We start from the raw sequence: 20669 nt of genomic DNA, 5'->3' as shown, positions 1-20669 counted from the left end.
AACTAAGATCATTTTCCTCGTGAGGAATAAAAATGTACTAGTGTACCTTTAGAATTATTACACAATCTTATAAATTTTAATTAAATAATATTTTTTTTTAAATTTATTGTTGGATTAAAAAAAATTTCACATAATTCACATATATAAAATTTTATATTAATTCAAAATCATTTGTTATTTTATTTATATAAATTAAAATCAATATAATATAAATATTTTAAAATATATTAAAAATATAAGTTATTTGATTAAATTCTTTTTATTGTTCAATTTTGACAAAATTTGACATAAATGATCTTAGTAATATGAAAATATAATTCAACGGTTGGATCAATAAAAATCACATTTTATATTAAGATATAAAAATGATATAATAATTGTTAAATTTATACCGATATAATTTTATATATATTTGAAGAGTAAAAAAAGTATATAAATTTTAAAGTAAAGTGCAATAGTCAATGAAGTGTAACTCAATTGATTGATAAAAGTTGCATATGCTATTATAAAATCCTTAATACTATCTTTTATTTCCACAAATAAAAAAATAAATTGAAAAAGAATTTTAATTTAGATGAGTAATTATACATGAATACTCAATCATTTTATATTTTTATACACCTTATTGACACTTGTTAGTTTTACTCCAAAATAAAATATGAAATGAATTTCTCTCATGTATTAAAATGTGGAATATGAATTGAATCTAAATTAATTTTACAAAATAAATTTATGAAGATGTTTCATTTATACATTCTTGACACGAAAAACTTGATTTTTTTTTATAATTTTATGCACTTAATTAAGATTTAAGAAACAAACTTTTGTCAGAAAATGAAAAAAAGAAAAAACAAGTTTACCCGTCTAATCCGTACGTGTTGGAAACCATAACCAGTAGGTAAATTCCTAGTCTTCGCTCGTCATCTTATTTATTTATATCATAATCTATCTCATCACTCAGCTCACACTAAACAAGAAGAAACATAAGAGGGAGTTATAAGATATTCACAGAAGCAGCAAAAATGCTTATGCAACAAGTTCATGTATCAAATCCAAGTTCATCTTGTCTCATCCTTCAAAAGCCATGCCTCCGTGACATTACTCACCCTTCTTTTCAGCTTTGGTCAAGGCCATCATCGTTCCCAAACCAAAGGAAGCAAAAAAGGGTTTCTTATGGATGCAGGAGTAATGGCAACAAAATCAAAGCTGTGGCTGTGACTGAAGCTGAAAACAAATCAGTGAAAGTTAAAGCCACAATCACTGTTCAGCCAACCGTTGGTGGGATTTTCTCAGAAATGGCTATAGAGAGAGGGTTGGATGATATAAAGGATTTGCTAGGTCAGTCAATTCTCTTGGAGCTTGCTAGCACTGAGCTTGATCCCAGTAAGTATAAAACAAACTACATAGTTCTTGAGAGAAAATAGATTGTGTATTATGTAAAAAGTTTTTCATAAAAATTAAGAAAAACAGAGTATTTTAATATAGTAGTATTTATTAATTATTAGGAAAGATAATTTTACCAAAATATCATTATTCTTTTTTCTCAATCTTAATAAATGTATTATCTTTACAATATTTCATCAAGATTAGCCGCATAGAGAAAATAGCTTGTATACTGATACTATATAGTATCTTTACACTGTTATTTACTTTCTTCATTTTAAAATAATTGGTATTTAAGATTTTTTTGGTACAGATTAAAAAAAAGTGTTTCAAAATAATTGGAAAAAATAATCAATAGTATTTATTAGGGAATGACTTTATGCTAAAACATCTTTACTCTCTTTTTTTTAGAGAAAAAATGTTTTAATATCTTATTAAAAACTAAAAATATCAATCAATATGATTTCTTTTTCAAAGCTAAAACATCATTTAATTTGGAATGGAGGAATTAATTACAAATTATTAAGTGTAATAAATTTTTTAATTTTATAATATAATTTATTATAAAATAATTTTACATTATTATCAAATCATTAAGTTTGTTGATATTCATGTTTACAATAATTATTTTAAAAGTCATATAAAAATATTTTATGATTGAATAATAGTATAAAATTATTTTAGAATTATTAAACTTTTAAATAATTATCTTAAAATTTATATTAATGTTGATTTTTATTGATTAATTTACATTGATAATGTTAAAATTTTTTATTCACATTACACACTCATTAAACTCTTATCCATATCAATTTCTTAAATTTTGTCGAATATAAACACCAAAAAATATAAAAGCTTAAATATATTTTGAATTTCTCATATATTAATAAATTTTAATTTAGATCCCTAATAATTATGTTTTTTGTGTTGAGTCCTTTTTTATCTTTGATATTTGGTTTTATCCTTTTAATATTTTTTTTATTTTGAGTCTCTATTAAATATTTTTCAAAGGAAATAATACAAAATGAACAAAATTTTATAAAGATAAAAATAAAAAATAGATATATTAAAAGGACTAAACAAAATATTAAAGAATAAAAACATTTTTTTAAAAAAACTCAACAAAAAAATATTAAAAACTCTAAACAATTTTTTAATTTATCATAGACGCAAAATATATTTAAGTATTTCATAAAAAAAGTCATTCATATTCAAGGGAAAATTTAAATGAATCAAATTGAAAATTGTTTTTACTAGTCGTACTTCAATCAGACTTTAAACCGAGGGTGGACTTGAATTATGTCCACTCAAATTTTAAAAAATAGCTACTTTAAACTTTTTAGGCAAAAAAAATCATATCTACTTTTCTCTTATAATATTCTCAGTCTTTTATTTGTTAATAATTTATAATATCCACTTAACTATAAAAAAAAATCCAATTGATAATAAAGTCATCCCTTCTAACAAGTTTTAATCATTAATTAAAATTAAGGATCGCATCCGTCAATCACCCAATAATGCACATTTACTTGGGTCAGTGATTGTTGGTGGTCCAACCAAACTAAAGGATAATGAAATTTTAAGGTCGATAAAAATCTAGGAGTCAATTAAGATTATTATACACATTTGATTTTTTTTCGGTTAACACAAATTCCTATTGGTGAAGTAATAAGGAGAAGGATGGACCACTTTAATTGGATTTTTTTTTGTTATCAATACATATTCTCTTTCTGATATTCTCTTTCAAATATTTTTCATGAATGATTAAAATTTATTGAAAATTATTAATTTTAATAAATTTTGTTTTTCCATTAATATTTTTTCTTTTGATTTATATTAAATGAAAAGCGTAACTTATGATTTTAATAAATTATAATCATTCACAAAAAAAAGTACACGAGAGAGTGTCAAAGAATGTCTTTAGCATTTCTCTTATCAAAATTTACATAGATATAAAATTTAAGTGCTTGTATAGGAAATTATTAAAATAATAAAATGTGTTAAAGTGCAAATATTTGAAAAAATGAAATCAAATGAAAATAAAATAACATTATTTTTTGTAATTATGATTAAAAACTAAAAATCAAAATACAAATATTTTCTTAAGAGCCTGTTTAGTTTAACAACGTGTTTTCGGTTTTTAAGTTTACACAAATAATTATAAAATTGTGTTTCTTTCTTGATTTTTTTAAGATTTGTATACGAAATAATAAAAATAACAGATTCAAATCAAATTTTATTCTTGTAAAAAAAACATTCTTGATTTTTTCTTGTATTCACATTACACACTCATTAAACTCTTATCCATATCAATTTCTTAAATTTTGTCGAATATAAACACCTAAAAATTTAAAAGCTTAAACATATTTTTAGTTTCTCATAAATTAATAAATTTTAATTTAGATCCCTAATAATTATGTTTTTTGTGTTGAGTCCTTTTTTTATCTTTGATATTTGGTTTTATCCTTTTAATATATATTTTTTGTTTTGATTATCTTAAATTGGCTAATTTGAAATGAACAAAATAATGATAGTTTTGTTTTGAGTCTCTATTAAATATTTTTCAAAGAAAATAATATAAAATGAACAAAATTTTATAAAGATCAAAATAAAAAATAGATATATTAAAAGGACTAAACAAAATATTAAAGAATAAAAACATTTTTTTAGAAAACTCAAAAAAAATATTAAAAACTATAAACAATTTTTTAATTTATCATAGACGCAAAATATATTTAAGTATTTCATAAACAAAGTCATTCATATTCAAGGGAAAATTTAAATGAATCAAATTGAAAATTGTTTTTACTAGTCGTACTTCAATCAGACTTTAAACCGAGGGTGGACTTGAATTATGTCCACTCAAATTTTAAAAAATAACCACTTTAAACTTTTTAGGAAAAAAAATCATATCTACTTTTCTCTTATAATATTCTCAGTCTTTTATTTGTTAATAATTTATAATATCCACTCAACTATAAAAAAAAAATCAATTGATAATAAAGTCATCCCTTCTAACAAGTTTTAATCATTAATTAAAATTAAGGATCACATCCGTCAATCGCCCAATAATGCATATTTACTTGGTGGTCCAACCAAACTAAAGGGCAATGAAATTTTAAGGTCGATAAAAATTTTGGAGTCAATTAAGATTATTATACACATTTGATTTTTTTTTTTCGGTTAACACAAATTCCTATTGGTCAAGTAATAAGGAGAAGGATGGACCACTTTAATTGGATTTTTTTTTGTTTTCAATACTAGCACCATTCTCTCTCATATTCTCGTTCAAATATTTTTCATGCATGATTAAAATTTATTGAAAATTATTAATTTTGATAAAATTTTGTTTTTCAGTTAATATTTTTTTCTTCTAATTTATATTAAATGAAAAGCATAACCTATGATTTTTAATAAATTATAATCCATCACAAAAAATGTACATGAGAGTGTCAAAGAATGTCTTTAGCATTTCTCTTATCAAAATTTACATAGATATAAAATTTAAGTGCTTGTATAGGAAATTATTAAAATAATAAAAGGTTTTAAAGTGCAAATATTTGAAAAAATGAAATCAAATGAAAATAAAATAACATTATTTTTTGTAATTATGATTAAAAACTAAAAATCAAAATACAAATATTTTCTTAAGAGCCTGTTTAGTTTAACAACGTGTTTTCGGTTTTTAAGTTTTCACAAATAATTATAAAATTGTGTTTTTTTCTTGATTTTTTTTAATATTTCTATACGAAATAATAAAAATAACAGATTCAACTCAAATTTTATTCTTGTAAAAAAAACATGGGTTTTGTCATTTATCAAATAAGGTGACTTTAGACAAAATACTTCAAAATTCGACTTCATTTGATAACTTTCTGAGTTGAAAAAAAGGTTTTATATTTTTTAAATATTTATTCTCGTACTAAAGTTATCAAACCTTTTTTAGTGTTGAAAAAAATGTTTGATATTTCACACAACTTTAATATATTTAAATTCATTTGTAATCTTTCTTCTTCTTCTTTGTTTGACAAAAAGAGACGAAATTAGAGAAGGAAACTATCAAAGATTATGCCCACAGTAAGCATCGATCAGCACAAGAGGTTAAATACGAGGGTGAATTTGAAGTGCCAGACAACTTTGGAGAAGTTGGGGCCATTTTTGTGACGAATGAGCATCACAGGGAAATGTTCATCAAAGACATTGTCTTGGATGGTTTCCTCTTGGGTCCTGTTAAATTTACCTGCGAATCTTGGGTTCACTCCAAGTATGATAACCCTGCTAAGAGAGTGTTTTTCTCCAACAAGGTTTCATCACCACCCCCTATTTATATTTCAATTATTTTTGGGTATTTGAAGTTATAAATAATTAAATATAGCAACAAAGATAAAATTTACTTTATTCTTCCCTCGTCTTATTTTTTAGGTGTAGTTTGATTTCTTGAAAACAATCTCATTTTAATAACTTAAACTATTTATGTTAGATAAAATGATAATATCTCTACTAAATTGATCAAATTAGTATGATAAATTGATATCAACTTGGTCTAAAACCATTAAGTTACCAAATTTAAAAGATAAACTGAAATTAAAAAATATCAGGGTTATCTAACATATACAAAATGATAACATCTCTTACACTTTTGTCAGGCGTAAATTAGTATAATAAACTAATGTTAACTTGATCTAAACACTTTAAGAGACCAAATTAATTTTTTAAATTTAAAAGATAAACTGAAATGAAATAATAAAAAAAACAGAGATCTAAACTCCAAAGTATCTTTTAACAAAAAGTTTAAGCTTAAAAACTCAATAATTACAAATAATCAGTAACTGAATTAATTTAACTAATTAAAAGTATCTATGCATAATTGTATAAGTTTTTTTTATAGGTCCGACACTTCACCCATACTTCAGAATTTTTTTCTTCTTCTAAACAATGTCATATCATTGATAAATTTTATTAAACAAAGTTTTTTTTAAAAAATAAGACTTAATTATAAATTTTACCACTTAATTTTTATTTTTGCAAATTTTATTATCGTGGACGAAAGATGGATGATATTAACATTGTCTATAATTATAACTAATGTAGAAAAGTTAATTTTTCTACGTTGATTATAACTACAACCAATATATAAAATATAGAAAAATAAATTTTAACATAGATTTATTATAACGTGATGGTAAAATGCAAAAAATAAAAAAAAATTATGATAAAATTTATGAAATATTGAAAGTTGAATAATAAAATTATGAATAAAACTTGATTAGTAAAATCCGTGAAATTATGAAAGGTGAATGATAAAATTCAAAAAATAAAACTTAAGTAATAAAATTTATAAAATAATAAAAGTTTGATAATAAAATTTACAGTTAAAAAAAGAAAATAATTCTTAAAAGCAATACTTCTAGAGATAAGCTAACAGTCTAATCCTTGAGAGCAAGGTAAGTGGCAAGTGTCGTTAATATTTGTGTACATCCATTTAAGGTATTGGATTTGTGAACCAATATACTTATTTATTTACTTTTTCTATGATTAAATTTGAAAACAGTCATATTTGCCATCTGAAACACCAGAAGGAGTGAAGAGGTTAAGAGAAGAGGAGCTAGAACAGTTACGTGGCAATGGGCAAGGTGAACGCAAGAGCTTTGAGAGAATATACGATTACGATGTGTACAATGATCTTGGAGATCCTGATAGCAGCGACGACCTCAAGAGACCCGTTCTTGGTGGCAATCAACATCCATACCCAAGGCGTTGCAGAACAGGAAGGCCTCGTTGCGACAAAGGTACGTACATCGTACAATATTAATTATGCGCATCACATGCAATATTCTTTCTCATTTAATTTCATTGCAGGGATAATACTTAACTTTTTAAACTTGTTTGTTGATAACTCAAAATATTTTTAATCAAATAAAAGAAAAATTATATTAACATTATTGACTCTCCACAAGTTTATCTAGTTGCATAAATAATACAAGACGATAAGACTGATGATAGAATTTCAAACGAACTATGCTTGCATATCATAAATTTTATTGTATTTATATATTTTATATTTTCTTTTTAGATATTAAATACTATATTGGATGTACAAAACTTCATCATTACTTTTATTTTATTTTTGTTAAAAAGTTGTCCTTGCGGTAGGAACACAAAGATTTTCTTTGTGGTAGGAAGGAACACAACGCAGATGAAATCTGAAACACACGCAGAATGGCAGAGTCTGGTGGCCAACCTTATCTGCGTATTCGTACAATTGTACGGTCATGGATCATGACTGGTCCTGTGTGTGCGTTCAGATTCCCTGAATGCGATTGCGCTCGACTTAGATTGTGACCACAGTCTGCAACACTGCAACCTCCACTTATTTTTCATCTGCACCTAATTCTAGTCTCTATCATCTAATTTAAATCAAATAAAATAAAAATATATAATTTTACTTGTTTATATAAGTAAAATAAATAAATTAATTAACTATATTTGATAAACTTGTATAACAATAAAAAAATTAATCTAATATTTTTAACAAAAACCATTTTAAGTTTTTATATTGTATAAAAGTTATTAAATTAAAAAAATAAAAATAAAAACTCCACTTTTCAACCTCCCATAACTTGCTTCTGGTCTGTTAGGTTTTATAAAGAAATAAAAAATATTTAAATAAATGACATAAATACCTATATGAAAAAAATACGACCTTACTATTTTCCCCTCCTTTCACCTAGCCAGCTCATTTTCCCCTCACTAATCAATATAGATACTTTCTTTTAGCTATATTATTTTAACTAGAATTATAATTTTATTTCGGTAATTTATATTGATATTTAATGTAAATATTTATAATTAGTGAAAACTTAATTTTAATTAACTAAAAAAGACTTAAGAAATTAACTACATTTTAAAAAAATCTTTCTCTTAATTCTCTTCCTCTTTTACTCTTCTTCTTTTAACCATATATTAGTAGTCTCTGCTGATTAAAAAAAAATATTAATAGTCTCGTGTACAAATTGCAATGGGAATTTATCATATTTATGAGTTGATTATTTTAAAAAGTAATTTTATTTCATTAAATTATAATTATAATGAAAGTTTGTAAACTTTTCTCTGTTAAAAAATTCAATATTGATGGGAAAGATTCTTGTCAGAGATCAAAACACTTTGTTAATTTTGATTGATTGATTGAATTTTTCACAGATCCATTATCGGAGAAAAGAAGTAGTACGGTTTACGTGCCTAGAGACGAAAGCTTCTCGGAAGTGAAGCAACTAACGTTTTCGACAAAGACGTTATCGTCGGGGTTGAAAGCGCTCGTGCCGGCGCTGAAGACATTGATAGTTGACAAGAATCTAGGGTTTCCTGTGTTCTCGGCCATAGATGACCTTTTCGATGAAGGCCTTTACTTGCCTCCTCTAAAAGGTATCAGGAGTATCTTGCCCAGGCTCGTTAGGCATATTAAGGATATTCAGGAAGACATTCTCCTTTTTGATCCTCCCGCAACAATGAACAGTAAGAGATACTCCCTCTGGTTTTCAATATAAGTAAAAGTTGAATAATTTGTTGCCTATGAGTCTGCTAGTGAGGTCACTATTAATCAATGCTTCTGGCTGCGCATGTCTTTGCCAGAGGACAGATTTTTCTGGTTAAGGGACGAAGAATTTGGAAGACAGACTCTCGCGGGTCTTAACCCTTGCTGCATCCAATTGGTCACGGTACACTTAATTATATCAATTGACAGAAAATTACAAAGAAAAAATATTTGTTTTACACCCAAAACTTGGTACCTTAAGAGAGCAGAGATAAAAAATATATATATGATAAATAATATGATTTAATAGAAAGAGAAATAGGAAGTAAAAATAAAAATGTCAACGGGATGTTTTATATTTAAAGGTGTCAAAAAATCAGGAGTCTAGTTTTAATATACTGAAATTAAAAGCAGAATTAGAAAGTGTTCCTAAACCAAATAGGATAAAGAAAAATCATATTATAATATATTTATATATCCAAGCTTATAGCTTAGGTGATCAATACTGTACTAATTTTTTAATGAATCAATATTTATATTTGTAATAAAAACTTATTGTCATGTCATGTAGGAATGGCCATTGAAAAGCAAACTTGATCCCGAAATTTATGGCCCTGCGGAATCAGCCATCACTACCGAAATAGTTGAGCGGGAAATAAGAGGGTTCAATACGGTGGAAGAGGTATGCTGTAATGCAAGGATGGTTATTATTAACTATTTCGTGGTATTGACTAATGACTGTAAATTCAACAAGTTTTCACTCAAAAAAAAAAAAAAATTTAAGTGTCTTCATAAATTCAACATGTACATATCACTTGATCACTTTAAATAGACTTTTTATGGTGCTATTTTGAGTTGTGAAATACAGGCCATAAAACAGAAGAAACTGTTCATCCTGGACTACCACGATTTGTTGTTGCCATTAGTAAAGGATGTGAGAGAACTTGAAGGCACAACGCTATATGGATCAAGGGCATTGTTCTTCCTAACCCGCGAAGGCACATTGAGACCTCTGGCTATTGAGCTGACTCGGCCACCAATGGACGGAAAACCGCAATGGAAGGAAGTCTTCACGCCTTGCTGGCACTCAACTGGTGTCTGGCTTTGGAGGCTAGCCAAACTTCATATCCTCGCCCATGACTCTGGTTACCATCAACTTGTTAGTCACTGGTATCAATTCATCAATTCCCTACCTCCTATATTTACATCAATTTCTCAATAAATAGTGTTTTTTAGGGAAGAAAATATAAGTTTAACCGTTGAATTGGGAAGTGCTGGTCCAAAGTTAAAGTGTGTTTGGATTTCAGCTCAAAATATAGAATTTGATTAAACTTATCTTTGTAAATTTTAGTTCAGTTAAAAGTAGGTCTAGGATTATTTGATTTATATGTTTAAATTAAGCTTCTTACATTCAACACAGAGAAGTGAGAGAAGAATTCGAATAACTTTGAAATAAATCTAATTTAAATGAAAGTCACGCTCAATTCAAATGAAAAATCAATTTGCCAAATAAGTAGGTATAATTTTTTTTTATGAAGGGTGAATCTCAATTTGAATGTCGAAACACACCCTCGCCTATCTTAGGTTGTTAGATAGGCTGTTGGGCACTTGGGCTCTCTACTATCATGTTGAACTGTAGTCAAATATCAAATCTCAACATATATATATATATTAATCTATCTATTTTGAGTGATGATACTAATGAATTTAATAGATGATGTGATAAAAAAAAATATAATGAAAATGATATGGAATGAAAAAGAAAATAAATAAGTAATAAGATTAACTTGAGAGTAAAAAAAGGAAAGTGGATGAAAGAGGAGTACTCTTTCCATCTAATTAAATGAATGTGGTAGTGATAGATTCTCCAAATTAAATAGTGATCCATATAGATTTTTGGTTTTATTTCTGCAGGCTACGAACTCACTGTGCAACAGAGCCTTACATCCTTGCAACAAACAGGCAACTGAGTGCAATGCACCCAATCTACAGACTACTGCATCCCCATTTCCGTTACACCATGGAAATCAACGCGCTTGCTCGCGAGGCCCTGATAAACGGCGACGGAATAATCGAAAGCAGTTTCTCTCCGGGGAAGCACTCCATCCTCTTAAGCTCAATCGCCTACGACCAACAATGGCAATTCGACCTGCAATCCCTCCCAAAGGACCTCATCAGCAGAGGCATGGCCGTGGAGGACCCCACCGCACCCCACGGCCTCAAGCTAATCATCGAAGACTACCCTTACGCCAACGACGGCCTCGTCCTCTGGGACGCCCTCAAAACCTGGTTCACCGAATACGTGAACCTCTACTACGCCGACGATGGTTCTATAGTGTCGGACACTGAGCTCCAAGCCTGGTGGGAAGAGATCAGAACCGTTGGACACGGGGATAAAAAAGACGAACCTTGGTGGCCTGTCTTAAAAACAAAGTTAGATTTGATTGACATTGTGACAACAATTGCGTGGACGACTTCCGGCCACCACGCGGCTGTGAACTTCGGACAATTCTCCTTTGCGGGGTATTTCCCAAACAGACCCACCATTGCAAGAAACAACATGCCCTCGGAGGACCCTTCGGACGCCGAATGGGAGCTGTTCTTGGAGAAGCCGGAGGTGATTATGCTGAAGTGCTTCCCGTCGCAGATTCAGGCCACCACCGTGATGACGGTGCTGGACATTCTGTCAAACCACTCGCCGGACGAGGAGTATCTCGGGGAGACAGTGGAGCCGGCGTGGGAGGAGGAGCCGCTTGTGAAGGCCGCGTTTGAGAAGTTTAGAGGGAAGTTGATTGAGCTTGAAGGGATTATCGACGCCAGGAATGCGGATAGGACCAGGAGGAACCGGAACGGTGCCGGGATTGTGCCCTATGAACTTCTCAAGCCTTCTTCGGAGCCTGGTGTCACAGGAAAGGGAGTTCCTTATAGCATCTCTATTTGATTCTGAGTTATGCATGACTGTGTATCGTCACTAGCCTCTCTGCTAGTATTAAGGTGTATTATTTGAGACACATGTGACTTACTAATAAATAAAAGATAACTCATGAGAATAGTGATTATAAAAAAAATAATACTTATTAATATGAAATAAAGTTTTTTCTTCTTAATTGATAGGGATATATTTGATGAAATTTTGATTTTTTATCTTTCAAAAAATCAAAGTAGAATAAAGAGAAATTTCACAAGATACCTATTATTTATCTTTGAAAATTATAAGTTTTAAAATTATGTTGGTTTTTTATTATTGTTAATTTAGAAAATTTTTAAAGTTTTACATTTGATGTCATGTCATAAAATTTATGATTATCCAATAATAATTTTTTATTTCCTTCTAATTATGCATAAATCTTAATTATAAAATTTTATTTTTTTTCCACTGCAAATATGATATTTTGTAAATAAAAAAAGAGATTTTTTTCCACTAAAGTATAATTAATATTGGAGAAAGAAATAATTTTGTATTGCTTGCTTTCGTGATTACTGCACAAATACATGAAAAGCCAAAGTTCTCCCTGTGCCGCCATGTACGTTTTTATCTTAATAGAAGGGAAGCAAGAGAATAAGCATTTCATTTGAACGAAAAAAGCGAGGCAAAGAATTATTTTGGAATTGCTATTCTCAATGTCACTTGCTCATTTTTTTCAAAAGATTATTGTTGAATGTCATTTAAAGTTTATGTGCTGCAATTAAATTAACTTAACGTGAATGCTTTAAAATTGTCGTTATCAATAAATATGTATATACTATATATTTTCTTGAATGTGATTGAATTTTTATTAATTTATTGGTTATAACGTGAATGTATGATATTTATTTGGCCTGGAATGAAATTAATAAAATAACTATGAATTATTAATAACAATAAGTATGTGTATGTCATATATTTGATTGGAATTAAATGTATGATGAATTTGTTAGTCACTAAAGTGGTCAAATCTATAAGGTTATTTAATTTCAAATTAATGATTATTTCAATTATTCATAGAATAATAGATGTTAAGTTATATTATTATTGGTTTATGGATACATTGAAATTCATTGTTATAAGGTATTTATGGATTGCCCAAAGGTTGATTAGTTGTTCTTATAATTAATGAATATAATTGTAGGTGATTTGTGTGTATCATTAATTTTATTTATATATCCAAAGGAAATAAGTATTACTAATTGGTGCATATTTAATTGCCAAATAATGTTAAGAGTTTTATTAGCATCATCATGTTTGTATGTTGTGTGTTGATATATCACCCAAATGAGAACATCAATATACATTGGCTGTTATATGAATGAATCATATGTATGACATGTGTTTTATGTCTCAAAACACTTATGTGAATTTTATTATGAAGAGAAAGTTCATTATAAAGCTTGGAAAAGATCTAACAAACTAGCCTAATGTTCATGAAAATGACTGTTGCAGGCAATATTTAGATAACTCTCCCTAAGACCGAAAATGCTAAAGAGTTTATGGGGTTAGTGGATGAGTGCTCTCAAATAACTAACAAGTCTCTTGCTGGGACAATAATGAGTACATTGACCATCATGAAATTTGATGGTTCACGTATTATGCATGAACATGCCATTGAGACGACAAACATTGTAGCAAGATATAAGACATTGGGAATCACTGTGAATGAAAACTTCTTTGTTCAGTTTATTCTAAACTCATTATCGTCTGAATAAGACCCATTCCAAATGAGCTATAATACCATGAAAGATAAATGGAATGTGCATGAATTGCATAGTATGTTAGTTCAGGAAGAAACGAGACTTAAGAATCAAGAAAGTCACTCAGCCCATTATGTAAGCCACCAAGGGAATCAAGGAGTTGGAAAGAAATTTTGTGAAGAAGCATGATAAAGGAAAATGACCATTAAAGATCAATGATGGTCTTGTGCAGATCCAGCAGAAGGCATCAAAGAGCAATAATTGTCATTTCTGTGGGAAATCTGGACACTTAAGGATTGCCCAAAGCGTAAATCTTGGTTCGAAAAGAAAGGTGAGCTTAATGCTCTTGTATGTTTTGAATCAAACTTAACTGAAGTTCCCTATAATACATGATGGATTGATTCTAGATGTATGACTCATGTTTCTAATACTATGCACAGAGATTCCTTACAATCCAAACTATAAGCCCAAATGAGAAGTTTATCTTCATGGGGAATAGAGTGAAAGCTCCAGTGAAAGAAGTCGAGACTTATTGTTTAAAACTCAATACTAGACATCATTTAGATTTACTGGAAACTATTTATGTACCTAGTTTATCTAGGAATTTAATTTTATTATCTAAACTTGATGTTATACTCTTTTAATTTTGGTAATGGATATTTCAATTTATTTAAGCATAATCATCTCATTGCTAAAGCACTTAACTTCTTGAAATTGTACATAATGATATTTATGGATCTTTTGATGTTAATTCTTTCGGAAAAAGAAAGATATTTTATCACCTTTGTTGATGATTATTCACGTTACGGTTATGTCTACTTACTGCATGAGAAATCTTAGGCAGTGAATACCTTAAAAATTTACTTGAATGAAGTAGAAAGACAATTAAACAGAAAGGTAAAAGTTGTTAGGTCTAATAGAGGTGGTGAGCATTACGGAAGATACAATGAAACTAAGCAACACCAGGTCCATTTCCTATACTCCTTCAGAAACATGACATTTGTGCACAATACACGATGCCCGATACACCACAACAAAATAGTGTACTGGAAAGGCGTAATAGAACTTTAATGGATATAGTTAGGAGTATGTTAAGCAATTCAACATAATTGTCATGTATTTGTTGAATAGGGTTCCTAGTAAGGTAGTTCCAAAGATACATTTTGAACTGTGGACGAATAGGACACCTAGTATAAGACACTTGCATGTTTGGGGTTGCTAGACAGAGATAAGGATTTATAATTTGTAAGCAAGAAAATTGGATGCAAGAATAATCTATGGATATTTCATTGGTTATCCAGAAAAGTCAAAGGCCTATATGTTTTATTATCCTAATCATAGTATGAGAATTGTCTAAACTGAAAATGCAAAGTTCATTGAAAATGATGAAATCAGTGAGAGTACAGTTTCACAAGATGTGGAAATTAAAGAAGTTAGAATACAAGTCCATTTAGCTTGTACCTCTAGCAGTAAAGGTAATTACTCATTTAGTTGTTGTTCAAAATAATAATGAAGAAGAACAACACAATAATGAACCCATAATACACAATGAACCTATTGTGGAAGCATAAACACAAGAAGTAGCATTAAAAAGGTTTCAAAGAGAAAGGAGACCAACTATTTTGAATGACCATGTGATATACCTACATGAAACAGGAACATACTTAAGCATTAATGATAATGATCCAATATTGTTTTCACAAGTTGTAAGTTGTGATAATTCTGAGAAGTGATTAAATGCCATGAAAGAAGAGATAAATTTCATGAGACATAATGATGTTTGGGACCTTGTAGAATTATCAAAGGGTTGTAAGAGAGTTGGTTGTAAGTGAATTTTCAATACTAAACGTGACTCTCATGACAACTTTGAACGTTACAAGGCTAAACTTGTTGTTTAGGGATTTACTCAGAAAGATGACATTGATTATAAAGAGACATTTTCACCGGTCTCACGAAAGGATTCTTTCAGGATTATTATGATATTGGTAGCCCATGATAACTTGGAGCTACATCAGATGGATGTGAAAATTGACTTTCTTAATGGAGATTTAGAGAAAAATGTTTATATGGACCAACCAGTTGGGTTCTCAGTTGAAGGAAAGAAACACATAATGTGCAAATTAAAGAAATCAATATACAGTCTTGAGCAATCTTCTCGCCAATGGCATTTGAGGCTTAATGATATCATTTTTTCCTTTGAATTTAAGGAAAATACTGTTGATTAGTGTATATATCTGAAGGTCAGTGGAGATAAGGCTATTTTTCCAATTCTGTATGTTGATGATATCTTGCTTGCAACTAATGATCTTGATCTTCTTCGTGAGACTAAGAAGTTTCTCTCTAGCAACTTTAAAATGAAAGATATGAGTGAGGCAAGCTATGTGATAGGGATATAAATATTCCATAATGGATCGTAAGGATTGTTAGGCTTATCTTAGAAAACATATACTAATAAAATACAAGAGAGATTCAGGATGGAAAAGTGCTCAACATCACCTGTTCCAATTCAAAAAAAGAGACAAATTTAGTCTCGCACAATGTTTTAACAATGATATGGAACAAAAACAAATGGAAGTAATTTTGTATGCATCAGTTGTTGTTGCATCTACCATGAAAGTTGAATTTGTAGCATGTTTTGAGGTTACAATTCTGGGTAATTGGCTGCATAATTTTTTTTAGGGCCTGAAATTGTTGATAGTATTGCTAGGCCGTTGAAAATGTATTGTGATAACTCCAAAACAATGTTTTTCTCTAAGAACGACAAGTACTCTAAGGGTGTTAAGCATATGGAATTGAAGTACTTTGCCATGAAAGAAGTTCAGAAACAAAGAGTGTCAATAAAACATATTAGCACAAACTTTATGATAACTAGCCTTTTGACAAAGGGATTATCGCCCAAGACATTTATAGAACATGTTGAAAATATGAACATTATTGTTATTGATGATCATTAAGTGTAATTTACTTTATGTATTTTACTGACACTCTAAGCTTATTTATGATATATTTTTTATTACTTATTCTCTATGTTTGCATGCATGTTTGTATGAAAGTAATGTTAATAGGTTTGTCTTGAATAAAGACATTATGTTGGACCAATTATGTGCTTCTAACTAATGGTCATATTAAGGAGAAGACTAATTTGCAGTACATGGAAGGGACTATGTCGATTAAGTGATGTTCAATTGCCATGAATCGAATTGATTTCTATTCTTAATCATTGAAATTATGATGAACCAAATGTATAGAATGGTTTAGTCATTTTAATGCGCATTATGTTAGTTTAATCTATTTATTTATTTAGTCTACAATGTTTAGTAATGTCACATGAACCAAGTGAGAGAATGTTAGAATTGATGTCTCATGTGAGAGGCATGTGACTTATGTAGGGACTAATAAATAAATAATTAATAATTAATGACTAAACTGTAATTGGGTTAAATATAAAAAGTTTATAGAGGTAAATGCTACTTGATGGGAGTAGTGGTTATAAAAGGGATTAATACCCACTAACGTGAAACAATGTCTCATTCCTGATAAAAAAATGTTCTCTCTAATCTCTAGCTATCACAAACGTAGAGAGACAAAAAGAATAATCAAGGAAGTGAAATTTTGTTTCTCTCTTCTTCTAAGAAATCAAAGTACATCGGAGAAAAACCTGACTATGAAGAAAGTTACGCATTATTTATCTATTATTTGTGAAAATCATAGGTTTCAAGATCTTATTGACTTCCTATAATTATTAATCTAGGAAACCCTTAAAATTTTACACTATCAACCTTTTGTTATGCTCTTTTTTTCCTAACAAACAACATCTACAATACATTATAATTTTGTGAGTTTACAATTTCATATATACATTTAAATATTTTAAATATAAAATTATTTCAATGTTAAAATTCTTAAAATGAGTGTTTAAATTAATTTTATGTGTCTTATAATATTTAAAATTATATTATTTATGATATAATGTTAAACAATAATTTTTTATATAAACTAACTCTATATCATATGTTCCAATGTGAAAAAACTTAAGTAAAATTACTTAAAATTAAACAACTTATGCAAGTACCTTTATGTAAGCACCCCATTAAAGATAGTTTAGTTACTATTAAGACTCTGTGTATAAACAAATTAAAATTAATTAAAATATTAAATTCTATCAATTACTTTGGTTTAGATTTTTTTAAAAACAAATTTGATATAATAATGGGTCGTGTACCAATGTGTAGGGATGGATGGGGTCCATGGGATGTCAATTCATCAATTCAATTTAGATTTTGGTTATATTTTTTTGTTTTCCTTTAAATTATTATTTAGATTTAATTTTATCATTAATTTTTTTAATCTGATCTTCTAATTTTTAAAATCAATTTAATTTAATTTTAACAAAATGTACATTTTTCAAAAAATGAATTGATTTTAAAAATTAGATGACCAAATTAAATAAAAAAGAACTAAATTATTAAATTAAATCAGTTTTAAAAATTTAGAGGATTAAATTAAATTAAATAAAAAAATAAAGAAACAAATTAAACTTAAATAATAAATTAAAAAAACCCTAATTTAACCTAGATCTTTTGGGCATCGACAGACAATACTCATAAAATATGAGGCAAATATCCATTGGGGATAGAGACATGGGGCATAATACTCACGTGTTGGGGGAATTAACAGTCAACAATGAGTAAATGAGCTAATTATTAACTGTTAACTAAATTATAACATTTCATTATTGACTGTTAAGTTGATTATTAAGCTGAAATTAATGTTAACAAAACTTGTTTACACATTTCTTTTAGTTTGGTTACTTATTTCTTTACGTTCATATAGGTGATTATTTTGCAGGCCTCTATTTGATAGTCTTAGACTTGTGTTGATTTGAGTATGAATTTTAGGTTAGTTGATAGAATAGGATATACTTTGATTTGTCTTTGATTCTTATACATAAAAAAAAACTTGTGTTGATCTAATCAAGGAATTATTTACTCACCAAATTGTAATTGTTATAATGGACTAGCTAGCATTGATGAACTTAATTGAATCCACTAACTAAAATCCATTTCATTTCACTTTGGACATGATCTATCATTAAAAGGAAATTCCTTAGGTTAGAATGCTTAATACAGTTTATAAAATGTAGCCGGTAACATCAATTTATAAAAGAAAAGGTAAATTAGTATATGAATTGATGGTATGATCAATTCATTGAATTTTATAATAATTAATTTAAAAATAATCTCTAACATTATAACAACTTTAACTAGAAGGCTGGAATAAATTGAGAAACGAGCAAAACAATGAGAAAATAAAAAAATTAAGAAAGTAAAAAATCTCAATCATTGATCTGAATTTATATAAATCTATCGGTTCTAAACTAGTCTCCCACCCTAGTAAAAAAATTAAAATTGAAGCCAAATTAATTAAGTATCATGTATTTGAATTTAATTTTACTCGCGAGTCAATGGAAACCCACCAACACTTCTATTTAATTGAGCATCTTAATGCCAAAAACTCAAAAAACCCACGTGCTTGAAATATAAAAATCTGAATCTAATAAAAGAAGTTTCCGTGTGAGTTAAAATGAAAAGGGACGTGATTTTGGAAGAATCTGACCGAGGTCCAAACACGTGTTAATGTTTAAGATTACTGGTCTCCCTCTTGTTACAAAAAAACTAAAAAACTACTGTACCACTCTGCTTATTCACATGACCACTTTTGTCACTACGTCAACTCATTTGGCGTTTCAAGTTTTTAAGCTCTGTGATTTGATGGGAGGATGAAAATAATATTAAGGAAAAGGATGATCATGGTTCTAATTTCTAAAGTTTGTCTTTTATTATTTAATTAAAGGACAAAGTAAAATAACTAAAGAAGAAAAAATTAAAACAAAATTATTTTTCTTATTTTCGTCTATCCAATTTATCTCTCACACGTACTCTTCATTTCTTCCTTCCAAATAAATGGTTAGTGAGGGATTTGAGGTACGACAAACACGTCATTCTATCCCGTCCTTGAAAACGCGTTCCCATCTACAGTTGTTTTCCTTGTTCATCATGTTAATCATGTTTTTAATTCTCATTTCTTTTGAAAAATAATCATTTTGGACTCAAGAAAAATGTGTATATTTATAAGAAAAGAAGAATTAAAAAGACAAGAGGGAAAGAGATTAAATAGAGTAAATAATATACGATGATATAAAAAACATGTGAGGCTAGAATGTATAAAAAAATGTGAAGATTTTTTATTTTTATTTTTTAAAATCTCTGTTAAAAATAAAAGTTTAATGGAAACGTGAATAAAAATTATATTTAATCCAATAAAAATTTGTGTATATAAAATAAAATATATTTTATTATATAATTATAAAAAGAGAAGATATTAATTTATTTTAAAAGTATCTCTAAAATAGTTACTCTTCATCTTTATCATTAATTTATTTTATTGGAATGTAATAGTTAATATTAGTGACTTTTTCTTTAAATATTTTGTTATTGTTGTTGTTTTAAAATTTTTCTTTAAATAATTTTATAAATAAGATGAGAATAATTTAAATTAATTAATTAACGACAGAAAACATTAGAAAATCTAATATTATTATAGAAGAAAATTCAAAAGATGAGAATATTAATAACTTAGTCTACCAAAGTTATTTCTTGATGTTAATTATTTTTCTTTATTTATAATTATTTCAATTTACACCTGCATCTACTATAGTATACTTTAACTTTGATTCCCCGTATGAAAGAGTCTAATTTATCAATTTTCTCTCTCAAATTCCTTTGGAGAGCTAAAATAATAAATTCCATTAAAAATGTAAATGTATAACAAGCTAAACAAATATCAACTTATCCATAGTGATGACTTTATTTAGATATCATTTTTCAGTTCTATTAGTAAATAAAGTTTCCCAACATTACTCCTAAAACTTACCATGCAAATGGATGATCAAGCCACAAGTAATAATATTAAGCACAAGAAAGGATAATGTAAATGTAATATTATTAAATAGATAAGAAAAAAAATCACATAAAGAGTAGTTGGTTGTCAAGTTCCCAACAAAGGGGGTTTAACCTCTCATTGTCAT

General features: G+C 28.1%; 1 protein-coding gene across 1 annotated transcript; it reads left to right on the top strand.

Moving 5' to 3' along the window:
- The first annotated feature begins 947 nt into the window (after positions 1-947).
- Positions 948-12023, top strand: LOC100787202 (linoleate 13S-lipoxygenase 2-1, chloroplastic). Its single transcript, XM_003537901.5, has 8 exons — positions 948-1383; positions 5419-5687; positions 6935-7172; positions 8584-8895; positions 9013-9098; positions 9486-9596; positions 9783-10084; positions 10829-12023. Exons 1-8 carry the CDS (start codon positions 1023-1025, stop codon positions 11853-11855), a joined length of 2706 nt encoding a protein of 901 aa, XP_003537949.1. The 5' UTR covers positions 948-1022; the 3' UTR covers positions 11856-12023.
- The last annotated feature ends 8646 nt before the right edge of the window (positions 12024-20669 follow it).

This window comes from Glycine max, chromosome 11 (assembly GCF_000004515.6).
Source record: "Glycine max cultivar Williams 82 chromosome 11, Glycine_max_v4.0, whole genome shotgun sequence".
Taxonomy (NCBI): Eukaryota; Viridiplantae; Streptophyta; class Magnoliopsida; order Fabales; family Fabaceae; genus Glycine; species Glycine max.
Note: the sequence above shows the minus strand (reverse complement) of the source record. Positions and strands in the feature narration are given on the sequence as shown.